The sequence below is a fragment of the Canis lupus genome, chromosome 2, assembly GCF_003254725.2.
Source record: "Canis lupus dingo isolate Sandy chromosome 2, ASM325472v2, whole genome shotgun sequence".
Taxonomy (NCBI): domain Eukaryota; kingdom Metazoa; phylum Chordata; class Mammalia; order Carnivora; family Canidae; genus Canis; species Canis lupus.
Genome location: NC_064244.1, coordinates 39,122,756 through 39,148,132, shown reverse-complemented (window position 1 = coordinate 39,148,132; position 25,377 = coordinate 39,122,756). Strand labels below are relative to the sequence as shown.

Here is a 25,377-nt window from a genome sequence, read left to right as displayed (position 1 = left end):
CATGGACAATGGTTATTCACTCCTTAAAGGAATCTTATTGTAAATCTTTTTTTTTTCTTTGCAAAGCTAGTAATCACTTGCTAATTTCTGTTATCCTTACAAAGTTGACTTTTCACAGGTAGCACATTTATTGAACAAATTACTGAATGCTGATTATGTTGCAGACCCTGCGTTAAGCACTTTGAGTTGGAGTGGTAAGCAGGAGAAACACGGCCGTGCTTCACGTAGGACGGTCCTTAGAGGTGAGGAGACACAGTTGCCAGAACACAGTGAATGAAGGCAATTAGGAAGCTTAGCTGAAGAATCTTGATTTGGGAGGTATTATATAGGCTTTTCTTCACACACCTGCTCAAATAAATGCTTTGAAGTTTAGAACCCTCCACAGTCATTCTCCGTGGGTCTGATGAGAAGAATATATAGTATAGTCGGCAGCTTCCTCCCGTTGTCTTTCTCATGTAATGCTGATTTATGATTGTAGAACTCTTCCCTCAATTGCAATTTTTTTCTAATTTTTTTCCCCTTTCTGGACATTTTGCCAGCATTCCTGGGGTCCGCACCTCCATCAGGCAGGTCCTAGAGGCGTCCTTCGGAGACTCCTAGTACCCGGGACATGGACCTAACCAGTTAGATGTGTACGTGCCTTTAAAGAAGTAACATGTCTGTTAGGTCCATGCTATGACCTCAGGTTCCAGAATATCAACGCAACATTCTTTAGAAGAGATGCTTCGCTTCACTTTGGATTGAAACTAAGTTTAGAATCAGCCAGCCTTTTGTCCAAGGGAGGAGAAGAGTCCCAGTGAGGGAACACCTCACTATGAGTTGGTTTGGAAATTACTTCTCTCAATTTCCTGAGGATGTTTCCTTGCTCAACATACACTCGCCTCTGTTGCTTTCACTCATCTCTGAAGATGAACAGCATCTTATTTCCAGTTTGAGGTAGAGAGTTGGGTGATTTCTTTTTCCTTTTAACTTTTTCTCTTTGGGTAGCATATCAAATCTCCCTCTCTCTCTCTCTCTCTCCCCCCCCCCCCCCACACCCAAATCAATCTCTTATGAGGAGCCAGAGAGAAGAAAACCGGACAAGGGAAGAAAGTAGTTGCTATCATTTTTCAAGGATACTTGAAAAGGGGCAACTCATTATTGGCTCCTTAGGGCCCTGCTTGGCTGGTGAAAGAAGGGCTGGCTTGGGTGAAAGGGTGTCTCTTTATTCTTAACTTTCAATGTTGAATCCCTGACCAGGTAAAACTTGACTTCTGTTTGGCTGCCAGTAATTTCTAGTCCTTTGAAATCAGAACTCAAGGGCTTTGGCTTCAGGTAAGTTTGAAGTAATCAAGGAGGCCTGAGTGGAAGGCAGAATGAACCCTTTTTAGGATTGCAAGTTTAATCAAGGAAGAGGTTTCAGGAACCCACCCTCAGGCGGAAGCACCCCACCGGGTGGGGAATGTGCTTAGGTTGGGGAGATCTGAGCAGAGTGAGGTGAGAAAGGGGGGTGGGCGTGCCTCTCCTCCATCTCCTAGCAGTCTCCTAGCACCGTGCCTCCTGCCTCTATCTCTCTGGGTGACTAACCTTCTTGGGTCACCTGGGACTGTCCTGAGTTTAGCCCTGAAAGTTCTCTCTCCTGAGAAAACTATTAGTTGTGGGAAAACCAGAGGCTGATGGGTCCCCGGGATTGAAGTTTGGGGTATTTGGGCTGCACAGGTGACACCTGAGAGAGTGCCCCAGGCCTCCTCCCTCTGTTTCTCAGAGTAGGGTTAGGAGTGCCCTAGGGGTAAGGGCAGGCTCAGGAGGTCAGAATGACAATAGCCACCTCCACCGGCCCCCTGGAATCCTCAGGCAACTGCAGAGGGTGGGTGTTTTCAACCCAGTTTCAAGGGAGAGAGACCAGAGCTGAGGGCGATGATGTCTCGGGTTTCCCAAGGCTAGACAACTAGAAGGCCACGAGTGAATTTTAGTGTGCCTGAGTCTGAAATCTGTCCTCTTTCCACTAAATGAAGAACTCGCTGAATTTGATGGCAAATGGACAGCTGCTCTGATTTAGCAAAGCTCCGTGACCGTGCGCCTCGTCCACTGTTCCTGAACTCCGGGTTTTAGTTGTAGAATCAGATTCCCCGGGAGGCCCCGGAGCTAAGAGCTGTACAGGCAGCTGTAGCGGGTGCTTTAGTCTGAGGCCTGTGGCAGCCCCCCCCCCCCCCCCCCCCCCGTTAATGATCCGGTTGGTAAAGGAACTGCGAGGGGCCTGGTGGTGCAGGTGCTCCGTGGAGGGTAGCTGTGCTTGTTACTTTCATTAGGACACCCAAGCTGTAATGTTGAGCTGAATTTTGTTAGCCAGTGCATGTCAATTCAAACATTTTAATATCAAAATCACCAAAGATTTAGGGTATTAGGATAGTAAGATACTTGCTGAATTCAAAGTTAGGCAAGCAAACCCATTTTCCCCCCAACCAGGAGAAGCTGATCTCTTTGCTACTTGATTAGAACAGAGGACAGGCTTCCTCACCATCCTAAAAGGCTGAGCCAGGAGCAGAAAGTTCTGTTCTAGGACTGCAAGCTGTAAATGGTCCATTCCAGGGGGAGGTCCAATCCAGGGGCTCAGGCCTCAGAAATTCTACTAAATTCAGAGCTGACTGGAAGCTCTTCCTATAAGGACGGAAACCCCAAGGTGTGAGCAGCACGTTGGGAGGTCCAGGCCCTACACTGGGTGGGTGGGGGGGGAGCTTTGAGGCCACTCTCTGCTTTGGTTTCCTCTCACCACCTGAGACCTGTGCCCTGGCTGGAGGAGGAAACACAGCGAAGATCAGACTATTTGTAGCTGGGTCCGAGGAGGACTCAAAGATAACAGAGGAGACCCATGCATTCAACGAATGGTCCAGCTCAGCGGGCAGCCACCGGCCCGCTCGGTGTCGGTGCGGTGCGGGGTTCTGGGGTTAGCAGAGGGGCAGCGTGTGCCCGCTGACCCCAGGAGCTCACAGGGGAGCAGAGGAAGTAAGCGGGTACGCAGGGGGCTTCTTGAGTAGCCATTTGACATCTTCACGTTGACTCAGTCTGCTTGGGTCCCCGGAAACGAAATATCATAGACAGGGTGGCCTCATGAGCAGAAAGCTGTGTTCTCACCTTTCTGGAGGCTGGAAGTCCAAGATCAGGTGCCCACGTGGCCGGATTCCGGTGAGGTCAGTCCACGTGGCCTGCAGCCTTCTCGCTGGGTGCTTCTGTGGCCTTTCTGCATGGCAGTTTTAGCAGACCGGGCTCCCACCCCTAGTCCTCACTTAGCCTTCATCATCCCCTAAAAGCCCTGTATCCAGATTTAGTCACACCAGGGGCTGGGCTTCAACATACGACTTTGGGGGATACACGATTCAGTCTATACCGTGGGCCCTAACCTACACTGTAACAAATGTATTAAAACCAACCCGTACCACACGTTATATCCACATTTTTTTTTCCTGCTGTACAATAAGTGAAAGGATTTTTTAAATTTTGTTTTTGAAATTATTTGGCTATTTGGCATTAATTCATTTTATGATTGGTTCTTATTTCTCAGCAGTCATTCATACTTGGAATTTTTTGCAAAATGAGAATCCTAAATTGTTTTTATTTTTATTTTATTTTATTTTATTATTTTATTTTTTTTCCCAAATTGTTTTTATAGTACCGACTCCAAACTATAAAAACTGCAAAGTTAGTTAATACTCAACTAAACATAAAAATCTAGCATTATGTCCATCTCATGAACCATGATGACATAATGCTAGATTTTTATGTTTAGTTGAGTATTAACTAACTTTGCAGTCTGCTTTGCAGTTTTTATAGTTTGGAGTCAGTACTTTTTTCCAGACCTCAGATACTGTTGGAGGCTCTTGAACAGCTCGATAGCCTCTAAGCGTTGTCTATAAATGCCTAAGGGCTAAAGGGGCTGGGGTGCGCAGCTCCACTTGACACTTGTAGATAGGTAGCTCCTGACCCTAACCTCTTCCAGGCTCTCCTACCTTCTAGCTCCTGTCTCGTTGGCACTTAAGACTGGCCATGTTCCACCCACCCTCTTCCCCGCCAGCCTCCCTCCATTCTGTGTTCTTTGCCATCTTTTTTCTTTTCTTTTTTCTTTTCTTTTCTTTTTTTTCTTTTCTTTTCTTTCTTTTCTTTCTTTTCTTTTCTTCTTTTCTTTCTTTTCTTTTCTTTTTTTTTTTAAGATTTTATTTATTTATTCATGGGAGACACAGAGAGAGAGAAGCAGAGACACAGGCAGAGGGAGAAGCAGGCTCCCTGCAGGGGGCCCAATCCCAGGACCCCAGGATTAAGCTTTGAGCCGAAGGCAGACGCTCAACCTCAGAGCCACGCAGGCATCCCTCTTTGCCATCTCTCTCTTACGCTGACATCACCACTCACCCCGTGGGAGACTCAGAGGCCGTTGTGGCCATCAGAGGCCTCCATATCCACCTGTGTCATGTTTCAGGCTGGTATCAGGACGACTGCCTTGTCGTCCTGATACCAGCAACCTTGTTATGAATCCTGATTTCTGTCTTGTCTGGAGACCTGAGCTGTTGGCCTGGGGTGAGGTGTGGGCATTTTTTGTTTGTTTGTTTGTTTGTTTTTAACAGGCTAATGTGTTTATTGAAAGCACATCAGGTTTGGGAAGGCGTGGACATGGGCAGTATTGGTGGAATGAAAAAGAGATGTGCGTCTGAGTAACGAGAACGCACCCCCCCTTGGGTTTATTGCCCTGATTTAGATGTTCTCAAAGGGGCCTTCTGCTCTTTCCATGATGCCCGCAGGGTGTTGCTTTAAGGTGCTCAGGAATGTTCCACTCTGGCCTCCAGACCATGCGTCACAGGTGCTGAGTCCTGGTGACTAGTCCTGTAACAGCAGCTGTTAGAGGAAGACATTCTGCTGTCTCTCATTTGTCTCATGTCAGAGGCAGGCTTTCTTCACAACAGCAGAGGCGGGGACAAACTGCTAATGAGCCTTGCTCAAAGGGGATAATCATACCGTGTACAGGCTCTAAGTGGTCCCTCCACCATCCCTCCATCTGGCCCTTCCATAGGCCAGTGCAGCTCCCCCTTCACTGTGGGACTCACCGCAGGTATCCCCACGGTAGGAGCTTGGGCAAAACCCACTTTCGGCCCCAGAAAGAGAAGGAAGTTTTTCCACCTCACTTTTGAAGCCCATCCCCCGGGCCTGTATTTCCTACTTCAGAATGAGGGCATAGGATATCTGTTCCCTTCAGGGAGAATGATCTGAAGGTGTATTCTGTGGTCCCCCGAGGACAGCCATGCAGCACTTTGACATTAAGACATCTTCTGGGGCCTGGGTGGCTCCGTGGGGTAAGCATCTGACTCTCGGTTTCCGCTCAGGACCTCAGGGTCGTTAGACCGTGCCCTACGATGGGCTCCGAGCTCAGTGGGGAGTCTGCTTGAAAGTGTCTCTTTCTCACTCCCTTGCCTTCTGCCCCTCCCCCACCAAAATAAAAAGATAAATCCTTAAACAAACAAACAAAAAGACATCTTCTGAAGTCTTGGTTCAATTAAATGATACTGCGTGTTGCCCTTCCATAGCCTAGCCCCAATTTCCATGTCTGGTCCTTATTGGTCTCTTCAATGAAGGCTCAAAACCTTTGGGGCGTAGTCTCATTCGGCGCAGCTGGTTACATACTCCCTAGGCACAGCAAACTAAGTATATGTCCTTCATTCAACACAATAACCTGATAAAATTACTTATTTTTAATTGTACATTTGAACAAATGGAAATAGGTGTTAAGCAACAGCCAAGGTCAAGCTGCCAGGAAGTGCCATGTTGGCATTTGAATTGAGGCCTCTTGGTTCCAAATTTGTGAATCTAGCTATTAATGAAACTCCAAGGAACACTAAGTAGGCTGGATTTTATGGTGAATGACAGGATCAGGAATGATCATGCCACTAAGAGAGCTAGGATAAGGTCAGAGGAACAGTAAGACTGGGGCAGATGGCGAGGAGCTTGGGCTATGGGTTAAGAGCCACTAGGCATCATCACTGGGTCTCTCTCTTCTCCGCATCACTATGTCTTGGCTTAATGGTTATCCTTGTGAACCATCAACTTTGTTTTCAAGTTAGTCACTGTTTTTGACTCTCCAGGAGCCATGGGCCAGCCCAGGCTGTGGTGAAGCAGCCCATCCGGGGAGCCACTGGCAGGACCACAGTCACAGCGATTGTCCAGACTGGTGGAGACTGGAGCACCGGCCTCTTCAGTGTCTGCAGAGACAAGAGAATCTGTAGGTTTCCCCTCTTCATTTAAGTCCTCCTTGACTCTTTCTTTCCCAAGGCATCCCTGCGTGCAGAAGCTATGTTAGGCATATGGACAGAGATCTAACGGCTTTAGAATAACTGGACTGATCACATGCACTCCTTGGCGGGAGACATCTTGCATTTCAGGGGTAAGGATGCTTTTCTAGAATAAGCAGTGACCTCAAAGATGTTTTAAATGACCAGATCCACCTTTGGCAAAGGTATGTGAGATGGGCTCCCCCATCTGCTGCTGGTGGGAGTACAGAGTGGTATAGCCTTCCTGCTGGATGGCTTAGCAGTACATATAAAAAGAACCTCAAGTGCTACATAGCTTTTGGCCAAGTAATTACATTTGTTTAGGCACTTTGGCTTGGGAAATAAATTATGCACTAAGACTTAGCAACATTAAATTCTGCAGCATTGGTTATTAGAGCAACAATCTGGAATAACCCAAAATGTTTGATGGGGGCTCGCCTACAATGAGTTATTATACAGCCATGAAAAGTCATGTTGTCGAACAGCATTTAATGGGATGAAGGATGTTTTGGTACATTTTTAAGTTAAAGAAGCAGACTATAAAACTAAGCATGTTAGGCACCATTTTGGGGGAAAGGGAAGTATTTTTAAAATATCTGGAAGAATAAAAATACAAATGTTTACGGCATGCCTCCAGATGGTAGGCTAATGAGTAATTTTTATTTTCTTTTTTGTGCATCTCTTTCTAGTGTTTCTATGAGGAATATGTAGGACTCTTATAAAAACAAGGATATCACAAAAAGACGCCCCTTATGTTGACTGAAATATTTTCAGATGTTGTTTCAGCTCTATTTTTGGTATCAGTAACACTGTCCTCTAGCTACATGATTTTCCTCTGGGAATGAAGTTCAAAGCACATGGATTCCATTTTTATCATGGGACATTCTAACACATCTCTGGTACCACATCAGCGTCCCCTTCCAGGTCTTGCCTTTGCCCGAGGGAGCAGCTTGGCTACAGAGTCTTTCTTGTGTATGCTGGGTGGGTGGGGGAAGGTCTCCTTGTTGGACAAGCATTAATCACTAACATTCAAAATCCAGCAGACCCTGGATCTCAATATTTTTGAGCAATATGGCTTTCCCTGCCCTTTGCTGGCTTTTGGGAAGATCTCGATTTGTTCTTGAAGTCTCACAGGACTGATCAGAGATCCCTCTGAGCCGTTACCTGGTCCACGTCCCTATTCAGCGAGGAATCTTGCTGAGGCTAAAGCTCTCCCGCCATGCTTTGGTGCTCTGGCCATCTACACTTGAGCTCTTCACTGTTGGCCTAGGCCTCACAGAGGAGAGACTGCCTAGTACAGAACCCTACCCTCCATCCCTGTCCCTTTGCCCATCTGATGCAGAGCTCAGCAGGTTTCTTCCTGCCTCTGCTATGTGTGTAGACTTCTGATCAGATAATGATGGCAACCATTCTTTGATTCTCTCAGCTTTCTTCCTTGTTCTCTTCCAATTACTCTGACTTTGGTTGTCTCCCAGTGCTGATGTACAAAGAAGACAGACTGGCTGTGGAGATGTGGAGACCTAGCATCAAATTGGGAAGAGGGCCATTTTCCTTTCCTAGCTTGTAGGTGGGGGTTGGGGTGCCACCAGTGCATTTTCAAGTAGGGCAAAGCCTAGAATATAATGTAGTGAGGAGAATATGTTCGTATCAGAGAAGAGCTTGACTTGAATCTTAGCTCTGCCTCTTATTGGCTATTTGACCTCGAACAAATTCTCTGGGTCTTCATGTTGCCCCCTCTAACATGAGGATGATAAAAGTGCTCACTTTCCTCAGGGATGGTTGTTAAGATTAAAACGTAATGCTTATAACCCATTCTTAATACTGGCTTGGAACTTAAACTGGATCAGAGTTTTCTGGGTTGCATGCTCTACCCAGCTGAATAGCCCTCTCAAAATTCATGTCCACCTGTAACTTCTGAATGTGATCTTATTTGGAAATAGGGTGTCTGCCATGTAGTCAGGTTCTACTAGATTAGGGTGGATCCTAATCCAATGGCTGATGTTCTTGTAAGAGTGGGAAATTTGAACACAAACACTCAGAAGAGAAAGCTATGGGAAGACAGAGGCAGAGATTGAAATAATGCATCCAAAAGCCAAAGAATGCCAAGGATTGCCAACATCCACCAAAAGCTTAGAGAGTGGCATCATGGAATAGACATTCCCTCAAAACTTCTGGAAGGAACTAAGCCTGTCAACATCTTAGTTTCATACTTCTAGCCTCCAGAATTCTCCAGTGAGAGAATATTTTTTTTTAGTTTTTATTTAAATTTCAGTTAGCCAACATCCAGTGTCATATTAGTTTCAGATGCACAATATAGTGACTCAACACATCCACACAACAGCTGGTGCTCATCATCACAAGTGCACCCCTTAATCCTCATCACCTGTGTCACCCATTCCTCTCCCCTCCCTCCTGTTATTGTCAGAGTATGAAGAGAATAATCTCTACTGCTTAAAGATGCTCAGTTTGTGGTATTTTGTTATGGTGGCTCTAGGAAACTAATAAAGAAACAAACACTGGATTTCATCAGAAGGCTTTGGGGTAGCTCACAGAATCAGAAAATCACCTTAAAACTAAGCTTAGAAGGGATAAGCTGCATTATCAGAAGCTAGCTGATGCTCTGATCAACTCCAAACATTTTTATCCTTTTGTTTTTCCCTCCAAGAATTGATGGAGCAGATGGTGTTCACTTTGCCCAGCTTCAGTCATTCCAAAGGATGGTCCTATCGGTACTGCCCTCAGTAGTGAAGGGATAGTCTCTCACAATTATTATTGGGGTGCTGTTATCAGGAAATGCCCAACAAGTACACAACGATGCGCTTAGTGAATCTTAGATATTAATATTATTGTTACTACAAGTTGTTACTATCCTCCAGCGTGTTGAGAGCAGAGTCAGGAGGCGTAGACTGGCTGCTGTTCCGTGATTTCTACTCAATCGCAAGAGCACCTCATTGGGTAAAGAAACAATCGTCCTCACCGCTCCCAGCCTTAAATGCCGCTTCACTCCTTAGCTCTGTCCCCACCCCCTTGGTGTTCAGACCAACCACACTTGGTCTTCTGAAAATTCCCTGCTTGTCCACTTGAGAGCTCATTCTGGGGACAAGGTGAGAAGGGAGGACATGTGAAATCAATGTTCTTTACATTTTGGCACAACCTGTGGAGAAGGGGCCACGGCCATACAATCCAAAGTGACTGGAATGTTCTGTGTCCCAGTTATTCCCCGGGTGGACCTCCATCGTATGATTGCTCATAGTGTGTCTAAGCTGACTAGCTCAGAGAAGAACTTAGAGGTGACATCGCTTTAAACATTCGTTCCTGCATGCTCATTCCCAGGACACAGGTGGACTCAGAGTGCTACAGACCCTGGGCTTTTTTTCTTGTTTAGAAGGGCCACTTTATTCACAAAATATCTTTTTTTTTTTTTTTTTTTTTTTGAGATTTTGTTCAGTTGAGCAAGAGAGAGAGAGCATGAGCAGAGGCAGAGGGAGAAGGAGGCTCCCTGCTGAGCAGGGACCCCCCCCCCCCCCCCCCCCAATGCAGGGCTCAATCCCAGGACCCTGGGACCATGACTTGAGCCAAAGGCAGATGCTTAACCAACTCAGCCACCCAGGCGCCCCTAGCCATAGAATTTGAATTCAAGCAGACCAGTGTGTAAACAGTTGTGACAAACTTGGAAACAAAAAGGAAAGCTGCTTTCCATGACAGATTGCCATCCTGGGAGAGTTTCCTGTTACATGTTGAGAATTATTGCCACGATTTGACACCCATTAAACAAAGGGTAAGTGATGAACAGCAGCGATTTCCATTTCTCTTTGACATTTGGCTTCTTCATTTTATTGCAATTCCATTTTTTACACTGCCTCCCTCTTCCCACTTGGGCGCTTTCCCCTGAATTCAGAGGGCGCTGGGATGGGCCAGTGGGTGCTTCTGAGTCCTTTGGAGATGGGGTTGCTGGAAGCTCAGTTGGGAGGATGAAGCCGAGGGTGTATGAGTGGCTGCTAAGTGTTGTCATGGGTCGAAGGTGAAGTATCCCAGCTTTGAGGACATTTGTGACGGTGCCCCAGGGAAGGTTTATGTGTGAGGCATAATCCACTGGGTGTGTAATTTCATATTTACTGAGTTCCTACCTGTGTGGAGACCGTGATGGGTATTACAGACGTTAACAGCGAACGAGGCAGAGAAGTTTTCATAGAGGAGAGAGACAATGAGCAAATAAATCAGTTACCAAGATAATGACGGTTGTGATAAGTTCCATGAAGGAAATAAATAGGGCGTTATGGAAGGCAGCTGTGGGGGAGTGGGGTCAGGGATGGCCTCCTCGGGGAACCAACTTAAGCTGATACCTGGAAGGTGGGAGGAAACCTGCCCCTCAGACAGCCTCCCTGTGGAGGGCACCATAAGCATCGGGGGTAAAGAGCTTGGTGGGACTGGGAATCATCACATACCCAAGATGCATAGGATGAAGTGGGCCGGGATTGTCTTTGGTTTTCTGGAAGAGGAAGAAGGTGTTGAAAAGGCTTCAGATTTGTGTCCCTGAACTATAACCTAGTAAAGCTACACTCTCTCAAATCAGGGACCACTGCTGTGCCCAGCAGAGCGCCTGGTCCATAGGAGGCACTTATAAATAGTTCCTGAACAACCCATCCATGAATGCATTTTAACCTGGATTCTCACTGGATTCTTTCTGTCTTACCCTCCATTGGAAGAGTCATAAATCCTCTGAGTTGGAAGGGATACTGTGGTCCGCTGGTCTGGCCCCTCCCCTGCTTGTCTAAGTCTCCTCTGCACCATGCCTGGCAGGAACCTGGCAGCCTTGGCTTTTGAGCATTTCTCGAAAGGGGGTTTCTCTCCTTTGGAGCCAGCTCAGTGCTTTAAAAAGAGAGAGAGAGGGATCCCTGGGTGGCGTAGCGGTTTGGCGCCTGCCTTTGGCCCAGGGCGCGATCCTGGAGACCTGGGATCGAATCCCACATCAGGCTCCCGGTGTATGGAGCCTGCTTCTCCCTCTGCCTGTGTCTCTGCCTCTCTCTCTCTCTCTCTCTCTCTCTGTGACTATCATAAATAAATAAAAAAAAATAAAATAGAGAGAGAGAGAGAGATTTTGAATAGCTTAGCATGCACGGGATGCAAAATTCAAAAGCACCTACGCCTTTGATATATTTGCCATCTGCCCACCCAGTTCCCCACAAAGGCAACTACTCTTACCTGAGTCCACATGTGGTCTATATGCTTGTGAAGATACAAAATAAATTTATATGAAAGTAGATTATTCTTATTATAAAACCATCCTGTAATCATCATAAAAAAAGAAAAATACAGAGATGTAGAAAAGAACAAAACCCAGCTGTTGGAGATCATCCTTGTTGTAGTTTGGTACCTCTCCTTCCAGGTTTTCTGCTGTGCCGTGTATATAAATAAATAATTTCTACAAATAGTGGAATTGTAAACACACACTGTTCTACACCCAATATTTTACATTGCTGCATAGATTCTATCGTATGAATTTATCATAAATTATCCAGAAACCCTCATTGGTGCATCTTCCTGTGGTTTCCAGAGTTTGTGCTGCTCAAACCAGTGCTCTGTGAGTGACTTTGTACAGGTGTCATTTTGCATGTGTGTGAGTTTACCTGTTGGACAATTGCCAAGGAATAAACCTGCTGGTGGAATAGTACGTACCATTTTAAATCTCGATAGATGCTGCCAACAGGATCTCCATTTGGAAGTTGTACTAATTTACACTCCCACCCACAATGTATGAGTGCGCCCCATTTCTTTCTTGAGCATCTCTTACTTTTGGATAGTTCTGCCTTTTTGGAATAATTGATCGGCACTGTGCCTCATTGCAGTTTCCACCCACCTTTCCTCCTTCTGCTCTCTGGAGCTCTGCACTCTGGTTCTGTGTAGGCTTTTTCTTTTGATCTTGACTCCCCTGTGAGTTAGAAGGATGAATAATAAATCACATTCCATGCATGAGGGGGGAGCCCATCTCAGAGGACAGGCCAGGAACAGTTAGGCTGTGGATGCTTACATAACCACCAGGCCTTTGGGTGTAAGAGAAAGAGGCTAAATTTCTGGCTCAAATCCCTTTAGAGCCTGAGCTCCTTAAAATAAAATAAAATAAATAAATAAATAAATAAATAAATAAATAAATAAATAAATAAATCTGTGTATATGTATATACACAAATAACACATGAATATGTTCACCTTGTAAAAAAAAAGAAACATTACAGAAAAGGAAATCATGTCTCCTCTTTTTTTTTTTATAAAATCAGTCTGGAAGGTTTCCTTACAGATCATTTTCTTGGTGTTTGTATATGTAGCCATTAGTAATAAGTACTATTTTTCTCTAACTCGTTAAACAAAGCATAAATAGTATAGTGGTATTTGTATCATTGTGCAACGTCATTTTTTGGAAGATTTTATTTATTTACCAGAGAGACAGTGAGCCCAGAGGGTGACAGTAGGAGGGAGAGAATCTCCAGCAGACTTCCTGCTGAGTGTGGAGCCTGACGCAGGGCTCGATCCCACGACCCTGAGATCAGAACCTGAGCCAAAATCAAGAGTCAGACAATGCTTGACTGACTGAGCCCCCCAGGCACCTCTGCAATTTCTTTTTAACTCAAAATATGTCTTAGAGATTTAACTCTGTTGGTACTTAATCTTTCACTGCATTCTTATTTATTCCAGAATATGATTTACACCATCATGGCTTATTTACACTTGCATCTATTAGTGCACATTAAAGTTTTCAATTTCAAGCTACAAACAATGCTGCAGTGGACACCCCTGTGCTGCCTCGTTGTGTACATGTGTAGATGTTACTGTAGGGTAGATGCTTACAAGTGGGATCACTAAGTTCTGGTGTATCTAAACTTGCCCTAGTTTCACCCAACTTGCCTTCAAAAGGGCTGTGTACCTATTTCTCTATGGTTTCCCCACAATGTAAATATTGAAAAAAATTGGCATTCTTACGGGTTTCCAATTGCCTCAATAGCATCTCCCTGATTACTAATGATTAACTTTTCACAGTTGTTATTGGTCATTTGTGTTTCCTCTTTGGTAAATTACCTGCTCATGTTCTAGCTCCATTTTCTTCTTTTGTTTAGTCCTTTACATATTGATTTGTAGGAGTTTGTAACTATGTCGCAAAATTTTCTTCTAGAGATTCTTTAAGACAGTGTTCCATCGTCCCACTTTTGCCCATTCCTATTGAGGTATGAGCCGAGAATTTTTATCCCACTCATTCCATCGCGTAGTGACATCTGACAAAAAAGAACTTTCCTAAAGTTGTGTGATGTGAGAGTGTCTCACAGGAATAAATGCAGAGTAGTGGCAGTGAGGATACTGTCTCAGAGCACACAAATCCACAGCTGCTGTGACATACTGAATACATAAAACACAAGAACATATGGTGTTGTGTGTAGTAGTTAAGACTTTGGGGCCAGACTACCTGAGTTCAAATCTCACCTCTGCTCCTTCCCAATAAATGTATCCCTCTGGCTATCTGTGTTCCTCCATTAAAATGGATGCAGTAAGAGTATCTGTATCATAAGATTGTTGTGAGAATTAAGTGGGCTAATGCAATGTATTTTTAGCAGGGCTTGGCACATGGTGAAGTCTAATGTTAGCTATTACATAATAAGAATTTAGCTTTCATAGTGATTTTTGTTTTTTAAATCACATTTGACTTCATCTGACTTCTGTCCCAGGGTAACTGAACGTGTGTTCTGTTGTGTTGCCTTCAGCGTCTAGAATTGCATCCTAATGAACATTTAGATAACACGGTTATCTGATGGAAAGGATTAAAAATAAGAATAACAGCACGTGCTTTTTAAAAAGGTATGCAACTCATAAAGATGAGATACAGGAGTTCCAAAGCACAAAACAATGTCTTTACAATATGCTTACTGAGAGGATGGTGGGCATTTGTCCCTGCCGATGATGGTGCTACAGCTCAGGCAATTGTGTAAACACAACTTATTATTCACTTAGCTTGCCAGCTTTATAATTATGCAACTTTTGATTAATTTATTTGCAGGCATTTGCACTATTTCATAATCCATGCATAAAATGAGATTTGATTGACCTTTTTTTTTATATGCCATGATTTCCAAGTCTCCCAATTCAGGACTGCCTATAGTATGACTACTGGGAACTTGCAGGAAGTCTACTGGGCCATCTGTCCTCCAGCTGTTCACACCAGTGGTCGCTGCAAGGTGGTGGGGAGGGGCTGGCTTCTGATCTGGCTGAGGGTAATGATTTTTTTTTAATGTGGGGCAAAACATCTCAGATTGACTGAAGGCTAAATTCAGAGTTTGCTTTGGGTGAAGGGATGCCTACAGTACGTGATTTAGCAAATTATCTCACGACTCCTGAATGGAAGAAATAGATGTTATTTTCCTCAAAGATGGGCTGCTCCTTGTCCTCCTCTGCATGGAGTTCTCTTGCCCTTTGTGTGTGTGCTACCTCACTCCCTCACAGTGACAGTTAAGTCCAGAGCCCTGGAACATCTTCTGGGGGTGGGGGGGTGTCTAAGATAAAATAGCATTCCTAGCATTTTACTTTTTTGTCATTGAAATTGGAAGTGGGTCTTCGCACTCCCCACCATTTGGGGAGGGAGGGAAGGAGGGGTAGCAGAGACAGGCCTTTGACAGGAAGTTCTGGTATGCTAATGACACGGTATTTTGAGCCTTTCTGTCGGGTGCACTAAAAGGCTGTGATCATTACCATTTCATTCTCACTGAAATGGCTAAAATAGAATGCGCTGACCATAGTAAATGTTAGTGAGGATGTGGAACAACTAGAAGTCTCATCCATTGCTGGTGGGATTGTTAAATGGTGCATCTATTTTGGAGAACTGTTTATTTCGTGTCAGGTTAAACATAAATCTACTTCATGACCCAGCAATTCACCTAGGAATTCACATAAAGGAAATGAAAATACATGTCCGCATGAAGACTGTACACGAATGTTCATAGTACTTGTTCACCACAGCAGAAAATGGAATAGCCAGTGAGAGTACGGAGAAACAGTCTGCTCTGTATTCATATGTTGGAATAGCACTCAGCAGCAATAAAGAACGTACTACAGATTCACAGAACAACAAAGATGAGCCTCAGGAAACAAAGTTGAATAAAAGAAGCTGGATATAAAAGTAAACATGGTTCCATTCATATGAAGTCCAAGAAGATGATAAAACTTATCTATGGGAAGAGGAGTCAGAGCAGTGGTTGCCTCGGGAGTGGGGATGGGAAGATTGGGGTCATCCGGGAAGGGCCATGAGGAACCCTAAGGACAGCGCTCTACTTCTCTGGTTGCTTGGGTGAGAACGTGATTGTCACAACTCACCCAACAGAACACTTACGATCTGTTCATTTTCTCATATCTAAATTATATCTGAGGGATCCCTGGGTGGCGCAGCGGTTTGGCGCCTGCCTTTGGCCCAGGGCGCGATCCTGGAGACCCGGGATCGAATCCCATGTCGGGCTCCCGGTGCATGGAGCCTGCTTCTCCCTCTGCCTATGTCTCTGCCTCTCTCTCTCTGTGTGACTATCATAAAAAAAAAAAAAATTAAATTATATCTGAATAACATCTATTGCATATGTGCTTTACAGGTCATGGTTAGCTTTTTGGTATTTATTATTTCATTTTTTTGCTGTTTTATAGTGCAAATTCTGCGTTCTTCAAGATCATCCTCATCTGCAATGCTAGGCGTCATAACACTTTAACTGTATATGAGGAATTCTTAACGCGCTGTCTGTTGATAGTTTTCAGAGGATCCTTGGACCCCACAAATTGAATGCACAATTTTGCATGTTTGTATATTTTTCTTTTCCCTTGAAGAGTGATTTCATGGCTACCACCATATTCTCAAAAGGGTCTGTGACCCAAAACTTATTTAAAACAGAACTTGTGTGTTAGATGGTTCACGCAGAATGTGTAGGAAACAATATCAGGAGTTAAAGATCAACGAATGAATAAATGACGAACTGTTTCCAGTTGCTGTTCTAGGAACCAAGCCTCCAACAGTTTACTGATTAAAACTGGCAGATGCCAGTGGCTCCATGAAACTAGCAAAAATTAGAGTAACCTTCTGGCCTGAGCAATAGAACACAGTCCTGAGGAGACTAGCGGGCAGAACCAGTGCACCATGAAAGAGCTTTCAGTCCCATTTACAGAAAAAGATGCCTGCTATTCAAAAGTATCATATCCTGGGTCTATTTTAAATATTGAAAATAGATGAACATAATAGAAGCCACAGTGACGACTCAAGTGTAAAAAATTATTTAATGCTTTTCTCTTGACAGGAAAAAACAATTACCGTCGTGAACGCTAACAGAATTGTGTCAGGTTCGGCTTTGCCAGTGTTTAACAAAAGAGGACAATTTTGATGTGGCTCAGTTACGGCAATTTTCATATGCTGCGTTTTGACAATTGGTTATTCATTGTCAGTCCTTGATTGCAGGGAGACAGTGTAGCGTCGGGTCAACGGCATAGGGCTCTGAACGCTCTTGGAGACGGGAGGCTGCTCTGAGCACATGAGAGCCGTGGCTTTCTTTTGTGTGGTTATCGACAGGTTTCTGTGGCCTGTTTTGTCCAATATGCCTTGAGTGTGACATCGCCAGGCATCACGGAGAGTGCCTTTGTTGGCCATTGTTACCTGGGTCCACCTTTGCGCTGAGAATTGGCACCAGAGAGAGACATAAAATACGGGTAAGTTTGAACGTGTACATGAACTTGGATCTATGTAAACCTAAATGTCTTTCAAACCTGTGATTTAAAAAAAAAAAAAGTCTGGGCAAGGATGCTTGAAAACACCACACTTAGTGGAAGACTTTGGGAGAGGGAAGGGAAGAAATCTCTGATTTCATTTGTATGAGCCAAAAGGCTACATTGTGAGGGGTGTTTCCTGGGGCGCCTATTCGAATGCCGGTTATTGGTCAGTGGGCTACTTCTGTCTCTCTGTCTCTCCCTGCCCCCTGAGATGATGGGCAGAACTGCACCAAACTTAGAGGGTGTTCTTGGGGTAGTCTGATGTAAGATACAGATGATGTGGCACATGCAGAGCTCACTCTGGGGGTTCCCTGGAGGGAGCTTCAAAGAGCCAGTCACTTTCCAGTGCAGCTGAGCCTGGGGGACAATGAGAGCCCGAGTATAGACAGGTCACACATATCAAGATGACGAGAGTCAAAAATAAACAAGGCACCTCCTTATATATTCATGTGGAATGATCCCTATTACATACATATTTCAGTGGACCCTTGGACCACTGAGCTAGATCAATACAAAAATATATGTAAGTATATATATTTATTTGAAATATCTTTATTTATTCACAAAGAGACAGAGAGGCAGAGGCAGAGAGAGAGGCAGACTCCCTGCAGAGCAGGAATCCCAAGTGGGACTTGATCCCAAGACCCTGGGATCATGACCTGAACCGAAGGCAGACACTTAACTGACTAAGCCACCCAGGCGCCCCCTAAAATAGATTTTTAAGTGAAAAAAAAAAAGTACAAGACACAGAAATATGCAACTATTTGCATAGAAGGACTATATATACACTTGCGTAGACATAGAATTTATCTGGAAGTGTATATAAAGAGCTGCCAATGACGGTTGCCCCCAGACAAGTGAAGTGGGTGGCTGGGTACAGCCATGGGAAGAGGGATGTACTTTTTACTTCCCGTGCGGCCTTATTGTGAGAATTCTGGACCATATGCACTTGGCACCCCACTCCAAAGAAAGAAAGAAAGAAAGAAAGAAAGAAAGTCATTATAAATATTAAGTCCTAGTAGGAAAAAGAAAGAGGTTGACAGGGAAATCGGGGCTTTCAAGTGTGAAGTGTGCACCAAAAGCCCGAAGCAGGGCCGGTCCCTGAGTGAAGGACCGATGAGCACTTGAGCAGCGGGGCACCTGGGTGGCCCCCCAGGGGGGCCGCGGCCCTGAACCGGGGCGGCCAGGCCCCGGGAGCTGGTAGAGCGGCGGCGGCAGGACAGAGCCGGCTCTCCCCGCAGGCCACGCTGTGTGAGGACTGGCTGGCCGTGCACTGCTGTTGGCCCTTCGCCGTCTGTCAGCTGGCCCGGGAGCTCAGGACGCGGGCCGCCCGCCTCTACGAAACCTATGCGGCCGCTTCAACGAGGGACAGCCTTGTGTGACGGAGCGACAGACGCCCCCCGCCCCCGCCCCTCAAACTCCTCTTAGAAGAGACACTGCTCTTAAGGTTTCACTGAAGTAGCAGAAGAATAAATGAGGGCTCCCCTCCTGTCTTGGCTGCGTCCCTCCCTCCCGCCGCCGCGGGGGCGTCCCTGGCCTCTGCCCCGCTGCGGGCTCTGCGGGAGCGCGGCCCTGCGCACTGCGCGGGCTGGGGAGGCCGGCGCCCCCTCCCCCTCCCCTCCCCTCCCCTCCGCCTCCCCTCCCCCTCCTTCGGAAGCTTTCTTCCGCCGCCCGCTCCCTCAGGGCCAGCGCGGCGGGAGCCCGCCCCCTCAGCCCGCCCCCTCAGCCCGCCCGCCGGACCCCGGCCCCCTCAGCCCGCCCGCCGGACGCCGGCCCCGGGACGCCGCTCGGCGAGCGCAGGGCCCAGGCCGCCGCGTCCCTTGAGCCGCTCTCCCCTCCGACGCCCCGAGGCCGCCCGGGCCGGACAGATCCGGGGAGATCCTAGCCCGCGGTGCCTGTGATGGGACCTTACCTGGCAACAAGGCTCGCAGACGCCATTGGGGAGGGGAGGCCCCTTCCCTGCACCACCGCCGTCTTCACCAGAGGAGACGAGCCGCGAGGGCGGACGCACGGCGGGAGACAGCCGCGTGGAGGCCGAGCGGGGCCGGGGTGGGGCCACCAGCAAGGGCGCCTCGGGGACCGGAAGCCGCGCGAGGCGAGGAGGAGCCTCCCGGAGGTCTTGGCGGGAGCGTCGCCCAGGCCACATCTTGGTTTTGGACCTCGAGGCTCCAGAACCGGGCGGATGGTGCCCGTCGTCCCGAGCCGCCCAGTTAGGGGCACGTTGTGACCGCAGTCCCGGGGCGCGTCCACCCCGGCGGCCCCACGAACGCAGTCCGGTCCGCGGCCAAGAGCGGCAGCCCCGACTGGGCTGAGGAGCCTCGTCCTGAATCCCAGACTGCCGCCTGCGTTTGCTGAGTGCGTGGCTGTGGGCAAGTTTCCGTTTTCTTTTCTTTTCATTGGAGTTCGATTTGCCGACATACAGCCTGACACCCAGGGCTCATCCCGTCAGGTGCCCCCCTCAGGGCCCGTCACCCAGTCGCCCCGCCTCCCCTTCCACCACCCCTTGTTCGCTTCCCGGAGTTAGGAGTCTCTCGTGGTTTGTCTCCCTCTCTGCTTTTCCCACTCGTTTTGTGGGAAAACTTTCTAATGCCTGTGCCTTAGTTTCTTCCTCTGGAGGATGACGGTGCTGACCTCAGAGCTGGGAGGATTCTCACCCGTCAAGACTCCCAGCACCGTGCGGGGCAAGTAGCAAGGACTCAGTACATAGGAGTGCTCAGAACTATTTAACTGCTACCTCAGATTCACAGCAAACTATGTTAGTTCTCCACCTACAGCTGGGATGTAAAGTTTTCTTTTCAATTAGCTTTTATTTAATTAACTAATTAATTAATTTATTTTTATTTTTTTGAGAGCCTGAAATGTTTATTGCAGAAATTTGGTCACAATTCCCACCGGGTGGACCTCATTGAAGTTGGAGCAGAGTGGGCCCTTGTCCAGGGCTGGGCAGGTGCAACACGAAAGAGTGGAAGGAGTGTCTGGGCCCGGGCACTCAGAGCGCGAGAGGATGTTGGGAGCCAGGCTGCAGGTGAGGCCTGTACCATCTGGCTCCACATTCAAGGACTTCACTATGCCATTCTCTATCACCATAGAGAACCTCTTGAGCTGATGATTTCCAAAGAGAGATACCAATGAATCATCCAGTAACAAATCTGTCTCCTTCCCAAAGGCCCCAGTGGGGTCAGCCAACAGCTTAACCTTGCCTCCTGAGTTATGAGCTCGTCCCCAGGCCTCAGTCACGAAGACATCATTAACGCTCAGACAGGCTATCACTTGGACCCCCTTGGCCTTCAGAGCCTCAGCCTGCTCCATGAATCCTGGCAGGTGGGTCTTGGAACAGCCAGGGCTAAAGGACCTAGGGACTCCAAACAGCACCCCCTTTTTGCCCTTGAACAGCTCTGCCAGGTTCACCTTGTTTCCAGGTTCCCCTTCAAAAACTATCACCGAAGGGATGGCATCTCCCACCTAGAGGGAGAGACTTGATTGGGGCCATAATGGAGACAGCGCTTCTGGAACCATGGGCCCCGCCAAGTGTCCCGTTCCTGCCTCTTTGCTGGCACCCACCCGCTGTCAACGCTGCCTATGCTGCAGACCCGAAGGCAGCTGAGGGGACGAAACCCGAGCCCACCCGGCTGTTCAGGACGTTCAGCGAAAGTAGCTGCACGCCAGTCCCAGCGCACACCATGGCCCGGTCCCGCTCAATTAACTTTTAGATTACAATGGAATCAATTCAAATACTCTTAAGTAAGTAACAATCTGGATGGTTGGTGGATGTGGCAAACAATTTGAAGGTGGTGAAACACATTGGCTCCTTGTTTACGCCAGGTACTGTTCAAAGTGCTCTACGTGTTTTAAGACACCTAATCCTTTCGTTGCTCAAGACGACGCAGGAACCTGAGCCACAGAGTAGTTAGGTGACTTGCCCAAGGCCACATAGCTGCTCGGTGACAGGTTCTTGAGGCCGTGCTCCCGACCCCTGCACTAAGGGAGTGGAGAAGGCTTCTGTCCAAGAGGTCTTCCTGGGCCCACGTGGTTGTACCAACGGGGAGTTTGCTCTCCAGAGATGAACCCAACCTGGTGAGCTCTGAGAGGTGGTGGCGGCCATCCCCACAGATCCCGAGCAATTCCCGCCTGACAAAGTGATTCCTTTCCCTCCGGCCCTCCCTGTTGGATGTCCAGAGCAGCTGCCAGGAACCAATCCTCTGGGAAAAAGCAAATGCTCAGTGTTGGTATTTATTCTACAATAAAATGTTCCTCCTCCACACCAGTTACTGAAAAAAATCAGGCCTGGGGGACAACTAAACCAATTTTATTGTTCATGCTAAAACACACATCGGGCTTCCCAAGCTTGCAGCTGGGGACAGTATGCATTTCTGATGAAGGAGGCTTGGGTACTGTCCCCACTTTGGCTGATGGGCCCTTCCCTGGTGGAGGGCAGACGGTCCTGCAGGCCCTGGTCTCTGGTGTGGGTCTCCTGTGCTGGTGGGAGGTACAGGTGGACCTGTCCAGCCAGGGAATGCCTGTCTCCCTTGGCTTCCTTTCCTCAGTCTGGCCGGTAAAGAGCAAACTCAACACCTCATTAGAACCGCAAACCCAAACAAAACTAGGCTCCAGAGAGCACTGGTTCTGCCAGTGAAGCACGGAACAGAAAACAGAATTGATACGTGGACGGTTCTTTGAAAACTATGGTGGAGAGTGGTCCCGAGGCAATGCAGCTTAGGGCCCTGACTTCTGGTTTCCTCTAGACCATGTCAAGTGCAAGAAAAAAAAGGACTTACTAAAAATATATGCTTTCTTCCCAAGAGAAAAGTTAGCCAACATCCAATATTTAAGTGAGAGACAACAACTCTGGTGTTAAACTTCCCATTTCCTCAGACTTGCAAAGAGCTGTCAGTGGTACAGATCTGAGGGTTTCCCAACAGTGAAGACATGTTCTGTGAATTTTTCTTTCCACCAGAAAATTCCTTTTGGTTTTCCAAGATGCAAAGTGTGGAATGGATCTCTGATGACTCCCACGTGGGCGAACAACACTAACACACAAGCAATAGACATTTCAAAGCAATCCATACAGACAATCATAAATTACAAAACTAGAAAACACATAAAACCCCACCACACTTCTTGCCTTTACAGTGGAATATACTAAGGAAATAAGCTGCCAGCCTTGGAACTTACTTTTTTTTTTTTTTTTGGAACAAGGATATGAAAACTTTGGAAGTCCTTAAGTGTCCATTGCTCTATAAAATAATTTTTGTAGGTTCCTATATTTTATATATCTAAGCTTATACAATAGTCCATAATGGTTAAGATATTACATCCTTTTTTATAAACATCATTCACATACGTATTACCTCATAAAGATTCTCTTTTGGTCTATTAAAAACACTGTACTTAAAAAAAATAAAACAAACATGACACAAGAGTCTATAGGTTCTCTGCTTACATTTCCATGGAGGTGTGAATTTTTCTCCCCTTCCATTTTGTCTTTCCACTTTTTCCCCTAAATGGCACCCTCTCCCCGAGCCACATGGAATAAGAAGAAACAATTCCAGAAGATGAAACCCAGACTCTGGTTAGCAAACTATTCTAGGGTAAATTTCTGGGCTGACCTCATTCTGACCATTCTACTTCATCCTCACCGCTTCCCCACCCCTTCCACTGCTTTTTGGCCCATGATGTTTTGGAATCCATATGGTGGAACTGACAGTTCAGAGATGAAAACTTTAGGAAACAGGGGTGGGTGGTGGTGCTTTTCTTAAGCTCCTGTTTGGTTGGAAACAAACCAGATTTTTCATTGAGGTTTTTTAAATCTTTTTTTTTTTTAATTTTTTTAAATTTTATTTACTTATGATAGTCACATAGAGAGAGAGAGAGAGAGGCAGAGACACAGGCAGAGGGAGAAGCAGGCTCCATGCACCGGGAGCCCGACGTGGGATTCGATCCCGGGTCTCCAGGATCGCGCCCTGGGCCAAAGGCAGGCGCCAAACCGCTGCGCCACCCAGGGATCCCTTTCATTGAGGTTTTTAAAAAAATATTTGGTCTATTGGCTAAGCAGAGTCAAAGGAAAAGCTACATTTCCATAAAACCTTCCACTTGGTAAGTCCTGGAAAGTTCCCAGAGACTTAAAAAACAGCAAGTGTACAAATTAGGAGTGGTGATCTCCTGTTGCCTCAATGGGAGAGGAAGAAGAAAGAAAATGTGAGAAGCAGCAAATGGGAATGAGAGGCTCTTGAACACAAGGCTGTAATTAGCTAATATGGTTTAATGGTTTCTGGGGACTAAACGTTGTTGTGTGTCCACCGCTCACCCCAACTCCCTAGTTTATACAACATGCTTCTGTGTGGGCAGCTTGCCTATACTTCACCTTTCCAAATATCATCTATAAAAGTAAAATTCCTTCTCTGAATTCAAATGACTTTTCTCTGGAAAATGAAGTCACTGAAACCTATGTAAAGGTGGGCTGTAAGGCCTCATGGTAGTGACAAGTAGATCCCAGAGTCTGAAGGCAGCATCTCTAGATTCTTTGCTGCTGGGGCTAGAGGAGCCAACCAAACCTGAATGCATCCCAGAGGAAATGGAGCCAACATTGAGTCAGAGTAGTTAAAAGGGATGACAGACAACTGGCAACAGAATCACTGACCATGTGTGAGAGGCTGTGTCATCCTTGAATTACCCTTTCTGTGGTCTCTCCATACCTCTTAGCTTCTCACTCACCACCTGGCAGATAAAGCCAATACTTTGCGGTTGCTGGTGCTTATTATCACTTTCCTCTGGGGTTAACTGAAGGTAGGGTGTGGTTAAAAAGTCCAGGTTGCTCATTTAATTAAGAGACTGGTGCTAGTTTGAGTCCTGCATGTGGCAGCTTCACATAGCAGAAAACATTCCTTTAACCACAAAATGCATTCCTTACTCTGCTCATGGTTTGGCTGATGCTTGCTCCTGCTTACAAACAGGACTGCATGAAAGCCTGAGGTGGTTTCAGAGCAAAATTATCATCCTGAACTTTTAAACGACCAACATATCCAAATGCTGCTGTATTATTGTCTTATCTTTAATAATCAGGGTGGCATGTGCTTTTAAAAATGAAATTCTCATCGATGTCTTAAGATAGGGGAGGAGATGAAAATGTATGGCTTGAAGAGTCTCAGGGTACATCTGAATCACATTTATTGGTACCATGGCTTGCTCTGCTTAATACAGATAATTTAAAATTTGTGTTTAAGGTAGGGGCACCTGGCTGGCACAGGTGGGAGAGTATGCAACTCTTGATCTCAGGGTTGTGAGTCTGAATCCCATGTTGGGTGTAAAATTTGTATTTTAGTTTTTTGAAACCAGGCATAGGAGATCTTCTAATGACCAGTCCTTTAAGACGACTTATTTCTGAACAAAAAAGAATGCATGGTTGTAACTGATTTTATATCTTTATACTTCAAATAGCCTCTCTGTAGTCTGTGGTAGCTCTCTTATTACATCATGGATTTTTTTCTTCTGGAATTCTTTATGTACTAAGTCCTCATTTTCTTAATCAGTATGTTCTAAAAGAAACCCTCTTGATCAGACAGTGTCGGGGAGAAAAGATGGCATGGGATCAGACGGAAAAAGGACAAAGGTGTGGTGGAAGGGCTCAGGATGATTGGTGGGAGTCAGGAGAGGGAGTCAAAGCTAGGGGTGTTGTGAAGAAGCACTGGCCTCTCTGGCTTGACTATCTAAGAGGAGAATCTTATACCATCCCCTGCCTTCACTGTTCCAAATGTGAGCTGCAGGGACTGGCCAGGCACAGAGCTGGAAGGAATTTGATGTCCAGTCTTTTCATTTGTCAGTTAGGTGCCAAGGTGTGAGAAGCTGGCAAGATAAAGTTTGGCTCGGACAACAGAACAGAGTAACAGGAGGGTGGGGAGTCTGTGGTAACCTGGAGCAGCTTACGTGCTGTTCCCCAACCTGACCCCACCACCCACTGATGCGCTGGTTGAAGACAAATTTTTTTCTTCTCCTATTGCCCTTCTGTCCCAGAAGCCAGCCTGTTGGTATTCTGGTACCACCCCTGACGTCCAAGGAATATCACAAGGCCCACAAACTCTCCATTGAGCAGTTTCCATCCAAGGAGATGATTTGTTCTCTTTGGTCTCCCAACTGTTGCTAGCTCCTCCTGGGAAGATGACCAAGGCAGGGTCTGTGAAAGTGAAAGAGATTTCAGAATCTATTATGTGTGAGTGCACTCTGGAAAGGACTATGGTTCTTTTTTTTTTTTTTTTTTTTTTTTTGTTTTTTTTTAGGACTATGGTTCTTAACATTACTAAGCCTTTTGGACAGAAGTCTTT

The 25,377-nt window shown here is 46.3% G+C and overlaps 2 protein-coding genes across 15 annotated transcripts in view; one reads left to right on the top strand and one right to left on the bottom strand.

Annotated features, from left to right (window-relative positions):
• The first annotated feature begins 693 nt into the window (after window positions 1-693).
• Window positions 694-18,503, top strand: PLAC8L1 (PLAC8 like 1). The gene is made up of 4 exons (XM_025448154.3): window positions 694-936; window positions 6,102-6,238; window positions 16,866-17,002; window positions 18,304-18,503. Exons 1-4 carry the CDS (start codon window positions 815-817, stop codon window positions 18,442-18,444), a joined length of 537 nt encoding a protein of 178 aa, XP_025303939.1. The 5' UTR covers window positions 694-814; the 3' UTR covers window positions 18,445-18,503.
• A 4,798-nt stretch (window positions 18,504-23,301) lies between these two features.
• Window positions 23,302-25,377, bottom strand: part of SH3RF2 (SH3 domain containing ring finger 2) — a 132,318-nt gene continuing 130,242 nt past the window's right edge. For 10 of the 14 annotated variants that reach the window (XR_007406334.1, XR_007406336.1, XR_007406337.1 and 7 more), the window contains one exon: window positions 23,302-25,229. The gene's annotated coding sequence lies outside the window, so the exon portion shown is untranslated. Of the gene's footprint in view, window positions 25,257-25,377 lie in introns of all 14 variants that reach the window. The other 4 variants (XR_007406338.1, XR_007406354.1, XM_025448147.3 and 1 more) reach the window with 1 other exon arrangement.